At 39.2% G+C, this 7,755-nt stretch overlaps 1 protein-coding gene across 1 annotated transcript; it reads right to left on the bottom strand.

The window, feature by feature from the left end:
• Window positions 1–3,845: 3,845 nt before the first annotated feature.
• Window positions 3,846–6,967, bottom strand: pym1 (PYM homolog 1, exon junction complex associated factor). Its single transcript, XM_005930612.3, has 3 exons — window positions 6,691–6,967; window positions 5,005–5,098; window positions 3,846–4,884 (listed from the first exon to the last, which is right to left on the bottom strand). Exons 1-3 carry the CDS (start codon window positions 6,719–6,721, stop codon window positions 4,374–4,376), a joined length of 636 nt encoding a protein of 211 aa, XP_005930674.1. The 5' UTR covers window positions 6,722–6,967; the 3' UTR covers window positions 3,846–4,373.
• Between the last annotated feature and the right edge of the window lie 788 nt (window positions 6,968–7,755).

Here is a 7,755-nt window from a genome sequence, read left to right as displayed (position 1 = left end):
CTTCTATAACTGTGTCAAAGTTGGTGTCTTAGTATTTATACTGTCAAGTGTCTGTTCAGGACCTGCCTCGAAACCACATAATAAATATTTACAAGGAATGTGATGTGTCGACTGCAAAACACCAACACATATTTCAGATGTTAACCACCTGATCACGCCTTCTGACACCATCATTTAGAGCCATTTGTCTTGAAGGGTGTAAGAATAACTTCAGAGTAATGTTGTTTACGTCAAAGGAAGCAAATAAATTAAGAATGAACTTTTTTTAGAACGTGGATGAGCTGCCCACTACCTAATAAAGGTGCCGTCTTGCGACTAGTTATGTCATTGTGGTGGAAGACAAGCACTTTCTTGATTTTTAATTAAGCTGTATTACTTTATAACGGATGTCTGTGGTAGATGTAACAGAAATGCTACCGAGTTGCTCACATGTGATTCATGTTTGTGAAATCTGCACTTTATTCCACAATATCTGAGCGTTCTTTATCCTGTGGTTGCCGTATAAAAAACAACAACAAACCACACATCCTCAATGAGACAACAGCTAATTATATTGTTCTCAAAGTAGGAGCCCATTCAAGCAAAAACAATGACACCCCCGTGTAACCATTGCTACAAATCGTGTCTGAGACAGAGTACGCCTCCTCCTCTGCTGTTTCATTGTGGAATAAAGGCTCATAAAAACCGAGACGGCAAAACTCCTGGGGTTTAAAACATTTACATCTCCTGGTGAGACCATCCCTGATTCCTCACCAAGAAAGAGAATTTTTATCTAGCCTCTCTGGCTCTTTAAGGCATAAGCTTTGTCATTGATTGACTAAAGCATTGAGGAAAGCAAACATATTAAAGTGGATCTATCATGATTTTCTTGTATGCACCATCAAGATGGTGGATGCCTCTATTAAACACAAAGTTTAAAAAATGAGATCAGTGTTATTGTGTGGTTAATAGCTTACATACACGCATCATTGGCATGAATGTCAGGGCAATTTGGGGTTTTTACTGATTTGTTTGAACTGCTCTTTTTCCAGGGTGAATGATTGTGCAGCATACACCTTTTTTAAAAGTATACATCCAAACTGTCACCGTCAGATGAGAGGACACTCATTAGGATATTCATGAACAACACAGGAACCACCAAGGCTCAAACCTCCAATCACACATCTGGACCCATCTGGCCGCAATGACTTGGAATGGATAAGGCAGGCTAACATTAAGCTTCTGAAATGGCCTTCGCAAAGCCCTGATCTCAATCTTACTGAAAATTTGTGGACTTTGAAAAAAGCCAAGTCTGTGTCAGGCAGCCAACCAATTTAAAAGAACTCTGTCAACTCTGCCAATAAGATTAGTCAAATATCAGCCAGAATTATACCAAAGTTTGTTGATGGCTACCAAAAGCATTTGGTTGAGGTGCAACTTGCTAAGGGACATTTAGTCAATTACTAGAGCAAGTTTTATGTAAATATCTGAGCCTGTATGTTGTATACTTGTGTACCCTGTGTGGATTAAAGAAAACCCAAAATAAATCCAAACTTGCACACCCAATTGTATGCTGTATGATCATTCCAACGTGGAAAAAGAACGGGTTAAAGAAATCTTTAAAAGCCCCAAATTACTATGGCATTCATGTCATATGAACATCTGGCCACAACTGTACAGGTAATCCCTGTGAGCCTGCCCAGGCTTCAGACTGGAAAACAGCTACCAGTATAGACATTCAAACATATTAATAATAAAGATAGCCTGTATAGGGATTTTCCTGCTTATATCAAATACTGGACAATCGTCAGAACGATGACTTTGAAGTTTTTATAAGTGGGGTTTAATTTATTTAAGCTTAAGGTACATTTTTATCAAATGACTAAACATAACAGAAGAATATATCGACTTAAGTTAATACAGACCCCTTTGCCTTGACTACATGTGGATGACTCATTCTTACTTTATGTTACATCCCAGCGGTCCATTTTGAGCCAGAAAAATCATTAATATAACATCCTCATCAGGACCACTCATCCCTCAAGTATAGGCTATCAACAATTCTACAACAGCACACTTTTTTTTTGTTAGTTTTGACCCTATGCCAAACCCTTTGCATGAAAGGGGTAGTCCAAATTTGTCTGGCCTGTCCAGCATTAAGTGTCTCTGTCCTGGTGTTCCTGGTGGCTCTCTAGATCACTCAATGTGCTTCCTACCCTCTGTATTTTTTAATGGGTTTTTTTTTTTCATATTAAAGCAAATGTTACTCAAAAGGATTAATCAGTGTATTTGTTTCAGCTGCTCCCGTCAAGGCTCACTATGGCATATCATCTATGCACTTAGTGTAATGGTAGCAAAGCTGCACAAAGGCATACAAGGAGTAGAGGAACATGTCAAAGACATGGCTCATGAGTCTGTTTGTAAAGTGCTGGAACAGCAATGGAGCTCTTTGGATACATTTTTGTTTTTTCAATAGGAAGAGGGCCATGTGACACATCAAACTTATTGGTAATGTCACAAGAAAAACAATGGTGTGCTTGGTTTCAACGTAACTTTATTTTTTCATGAGTTATTTACAAGTTTCTGACCACTTATAAAATGTCTTCAATGTGCTGCCCATTGTGTTGGATTGTCAATGCAACCCTCTTCTCCCACTCTTCACACACTGATAACAACACCGCAGGAGAAATGCCAACACAGGCATCCAGTATCCGTAGTTTCAGGTGCTGCACATCTCGTATCTTCACACCATAGACAATTGCCTTCAGATGACCCCAAAGATAAAAGTCTAAGGTGGTCAGGAGACCTTCAACTGGCCCACGACGACCAATCCACTTTCCAGGAAACTGTTCATCTAGGAATGCTCGGACCTGGCACCCATAATGTGGTGGTGCACCATCTTGCTGGAAAAACTCAATATCCAGTGGCCTTGAGGTTTCCATTGATGAAGAATGGACCCACTATCGTTGTACCCCATATACCACACCAAACCATCACTTTTGTTGTTCCAACAGTCTTGGAGGGATCCATCCAATGTGGGTTAGTGTCAGACCGATAGCGGTGGTTTTGTTTGTCAACTTCACCATTCACATAAAAGTTTGCCTCATCTCTGAACAAATTAGCAAAACACTGAATATACTGCCTGAACTGAGGGTCCTATTCCAATTTTTGTTTTGCCCATTCTGCAAATTCTGGGGCTGATCTGGGTCATCCTCGTTGAGATGCTGCAGTAGCTGGAGTTGTAAGGTTGCGATTTGTGAGTAGCTAATATCCACAGAAGGGATGTTCGACTAATGCCACTCTCCAGTGACATGCGGTGAGTGCTACGCTGTGGGCTCTTGCTGAATGAAGCTAGGACAGCCACTGATGTTTCTTCATTAGTGACAGTTTTCTTGCTTCCACATTTTGGCAAATCCAACACTGAACCAGTTTCACGAAACTTAGCAAGCAGTTTGCTAACTGTAGCATGGGGGATGGGTGGTCTCGTAGGGTGTCTTGCATTGAAATCTGCTGCAATGACCCGGTTACTGCGTTCACCAGATATCAACACAATTTCGATCCGCTCCTCACGTGTTAATCTCTTCGACATGTCAATGGCTGTGAACAAAGAGAAACTTGTAAATAACTCATGAAAAAATAAAGTTACGTTGAAACCATGAGTACCATTGTTTTTCTTGTGACATTACCAATAAGTTTGATGTGTCACATGGCCCTCTTCCTATTGAAAAAACAAAAGTTGTATCAAGATGGCCGACTTCTAAATGTAATTTATAGATAAAAACAAAAATATAGATCATCACCCCTAGTCTTATTTTCTGAGCAAGTAAATGCTTTTTGAAACATATTCCACTTTAAAAACACAAAAGCACTTTACACAGTTTGTATTTTAATAAAAGTAGTGACTGTGAAGACTCAACATTAGTGAGACTACAAGAGGGCATCCAACCATTGACAAGAATGTTAATTTCCAAAACAAAGGTTAACAAACCAGATTTTCTTTGACAAAAAAATTATTTTTTCCATGTTTATTTTTTTCTGTAAATGAGTCCTCGTGATGTGATGAAAAGTACAAAACGGAGAGGACAGACACGCACAAAACAATTCACAATTATCCGTTAAAACATATTTATGGATGAAGAACCTCTCCTGTACAAGTATATGAGGAATCACAATGTTATTTATCAGAATCTATAAAACAACCTTGTCCGTGGTTAAGATGCGACACCTGCTATGCAGACGGTGCTGGGGCTGTGTTCACTTCCCAAGTTCATAACAAATATCAAATAGGTACAATATGTTTAATGGAATCTATGATCACAAAAGCTGCAAGGGTCCCTTCTTGTGTGTAGTTTGTACGCTGAGTTCATCCAACTCTTCTGCTGTCTTTTATTGCTTCAGGAATCCTGCTCCAGCTGCTCTAATTCCTCTTGTAAGGCCTTTGCCCGACCCAGCTTCTCCAACTGATCCTTTGTTGGCTGTTTTATTTCCCCTGAGTCCACTTTCTGCTGCAACTCCTCAACCTGTCGCAGCTTCTTTTTTACGTTTTTGATCTTCTTAGCCTTTTCAGCCGCCGCTGCTGAAGAGTCAATGGAAGAAGCCGCAGAAACAGGCGCCGCCGTCTTGTTTGCAGACTTGTCGCTCTCTGAAATGGACACATTCTCGACAGCGTTGCTCACCGACTCCACGTCCGCATCTCCATCCTGGCCCTGCTGCTGCTGCTGTTTTCGTTTTTCCTTACGTTTCATGTTGCGTTTGGCAGACTTTGAGAGACCAGCTGTGTCACTGTCCCCACACCCGGGGATCTTCTGCTGCTGCTGTTGTGTTGGTTGTGCTGCATCAGTTGGGTTCAAACCAGGGGGCAGATCTGGTTTACTCTTAAAAAACTTGACATACTTGTTTTCATACCTAAAGCAAGAGAAATGCAATTTAAATAATAGCATATGAGTAATTTTTATTAACGATGCAGCCCTACAAATGCACAAAAAGAAAGTGTGTACACTGTAGGGAAAGAAGAAGGGCGCTTACACAGGGACTTCTTCCTGGGGCACATAACCGTCCTTCACTCGCCTCGGCTTCCTCCAGGTTCCATCAGGTCGCTGAGTAGCAGCGATGTATTTCCCTGAAGCGAAACAGGCAAAGCATTTTAGAGATGACATACACCTTTGTGCAGGAGTGACCTGAAAATGTCTACTGCTTCTATTCTCACTGGATATTTTCCATGTTTTCCCAGAAAGGCAACACTGATGATTTAAAAGAAAGACTTGGACAGTGTGAGATTCCTGCAGCCCCAAGGCCCCGACCAACTACATGTATTAACTGTGAATCTTACGTTAATACAGTGCTTTTTATGGATTTCCATACATTTTAGGCATTTTAAAACCCATAAAATGTGATACTAACATGTTCCTACTTTGCAAGATTATTTTAGCAAATCTCAAAAGTCCACCATAAACCAAGGAGCTAACTCTAACTTTAAAGGTCTCTAACAAATCCTTATGCTAAGAGAGGAAAATAAAGACATTTTCAGCTGCATTTACTTTTTCCCCAATTTGTGGACTCTAAATTGGTTTGCATAGTTCGGTTCAGTTCAAAGTTACATACCAAACTTTGGACAGCTTAATACAAATAAGCACACTGCAAGTCATTATATTTTTGAGTGCATGGAAAAAATGTTTCAAAAGGCACTAATACCACAAACAAAGCCAAGGTCCAAGCAGTGAACCATGAAGCCTAGTAAAAAATAAACAGGTGACTTATAGCAATATACATTCCCTTTAATGTGTTTAATATGTGCATCCAAGACAACAACTTGATGTAGCTGAAAATAAAGAAAAGAACATTAACCAGTCAACTTAGTTTACAAGTATGTGCATAGAATACATTCTTCGTGTCACATATATCAATCGAACGACCCCACAGTCACAGAAACTTCACACCAAAACACAACACATGCAGAATCATTACAGTGAGCAAGTGTGAAAGTGGCTTTACTGCAGATCATCTCAACAACAGTGCTAGAGTTTTCTTTAAATGCAGGGACATATTTAGTTTATTGCACACAGAGGTAAAACTTGTTTAAGGACTGTTATAAGGTTTACACACCACTAGATGTCACTGTGCTTGTTTGGAAAATAAGTGAATAACAAATCAAATTTATCTGCTTTTATTAATTCACAACTCTCCGTTATTTTTAACAATTGTACAGTCAAAAAATGTTTTTTATTTACTACAGATGTTCTTTGGATTAAATTACAGCCTCTAAACAGACTTAATACAGTGACAGTCTAAGACAACATCAGCTTAATTCACGGCATCAGCAGCGTTAGCTCTAGCTGTTGCGGCCACTAACAGATTATCCCTCTACACGGAATTTAAAGTCAAATATCCAGATGTTTTCCTAAGCACCATGGAAATGTGTGTCTGACACCTATAAGCGTTATGTTAAACGGTGATTTAACTCTAATAACTAATAAAGTGCGCCTGGAGTGTTTAGCAACACGCTAACTAGCTTTACGGAAGACTTAGCCATTTTTAGTTACTAGCATTAGCTAGCTGCAACATAGAAAACCGTCAGTTGGCGGTGTCGGGGAACTATAAACGATGAATGCTGCAAAGGCGAAAGACGGGCTATATCTCCCCTGTAGCTGTAAGATTTAAAATGTAAGATACATTTTCTTTGAGACAAAGGTCTGGCACATGCATCAGCCTTACCAGATTCATCTGTCACATAGGGGGTTGCCATTTTGGTGTAGTGAGCTACTCCGCTCCCCTCGCTCTGGATTACTATCTATCGGTAATGGTGTACCCAAAGGTCCCCTCCTTTACCTCGCTCACTCACAGCACCACACTTACAGCTTTTTAAACATCTGCTTTAAAGTTATTTCGCCGCTCGATGTGTGCCCGATCATGACAGCACATGTGTATGGCTGTTAAAGAGGCTGGCGGGCGGTGCAAGGTAACACAACGAGCGTACCCTATTCTTCGACTTCGGAAATGACGACGTGGATTCTGGGTTGCCAGGTTTGGACAGTATGCGTATTGTTCTCACGTTGATAAAAAAAAATACAAAAAGAAAAGTCGTGTTAAATTTGTTAGTTCTTAAAAACCTCCATTCTTTCTATTCCAAATGCTATTTTTTTCTTCTTTCTGTATTTTTTGGAAGTCTGTCCTTTGGAGATAAATCTAATCAATTTGATAAAAAAAAAAACCTTCTCTATTTTCTCTCTATTGAACTAACAAAGATCCAGATTATACTTTCCAGTATGTACTCGTGCTGTTTTTTTGTTGCCCGATCTTGTACACTTAATCTTTTTTTAAACCAAAAGAATAACTCCTTTTGAAAACCTGTTAAAAGATAACAGATTGATATTACATTGATAGATTATTAAACATTTGTATGGCAGAGCTGCCATAAATTAGTCAATTGTTCACTTCGTTGATTAAAAGAAAAGTAATTTGCAATAGTTCTGAGTTATTTTCATGCAAAGTATAAAAATATTCATTTTCAGCACAAATACCATTTCACTATGTATTATTCTGTAACTGTTAGAGAGCCAGACACAATTGGAATTAGCTCAGGTAACAATGAATTGCTTCATCCACTGATGGAAAGGACCCTGGATGTGCCTGTAAAACTTTTAATTATTCTTCTATTTATTTTGTTTACTATTTTATTATGTTGTTTTGACATAAGCCTGGGCATCAAGTGTAATTACAATGTACTGGGGGAAATTAGTCTGAAATATTTTAAAGTTTCACTTTGAATTTTGCACTTTT

The sequence above is a fragment of the Haplochromis burtoni genome, unplaced genomic scaffold (genome assembly GCF_018398535.1).
Source record: "Haplochromis burtoni strain Fernald_Lab_line unplaced genomic scaffold, NCSU_Asbu1 Contig_134, whole genome shotgun sequence".
Taxonomy (NCBI): Eukaryota; Metazoa; Chordata; class Actinopteri; order Cichliformes; family Cichlidae; genus Haplochromis; species Haplochromis burtoni.
This window is presented reverse-complemented; position numbering and strand designations above follow the sequence as displayed.

Bases quoted from the DNA above. Each gene is read 5' to 3' on its own strand.
- pym1 (XM_005930612.3), bottom strand. From the start codon at position 6,721: ATGGCAACCCCCTATGTGACAGATGAATCTG. The intron at 5,099-6,690 runs GTAAGGCTGATG...GTTTCGCTTCAG, and splicing joins CTATGTGACAGATGAATCTG to GGAAATACATCGCTGCTACT. The intron at 4,885-5,004 runs GTAAGCGCCCTT...CTCTTGCTTTAG, and splicing joins CCCCAGGAAGAAGTCCCTGT to GTATGAAAACAAGTATGTCA.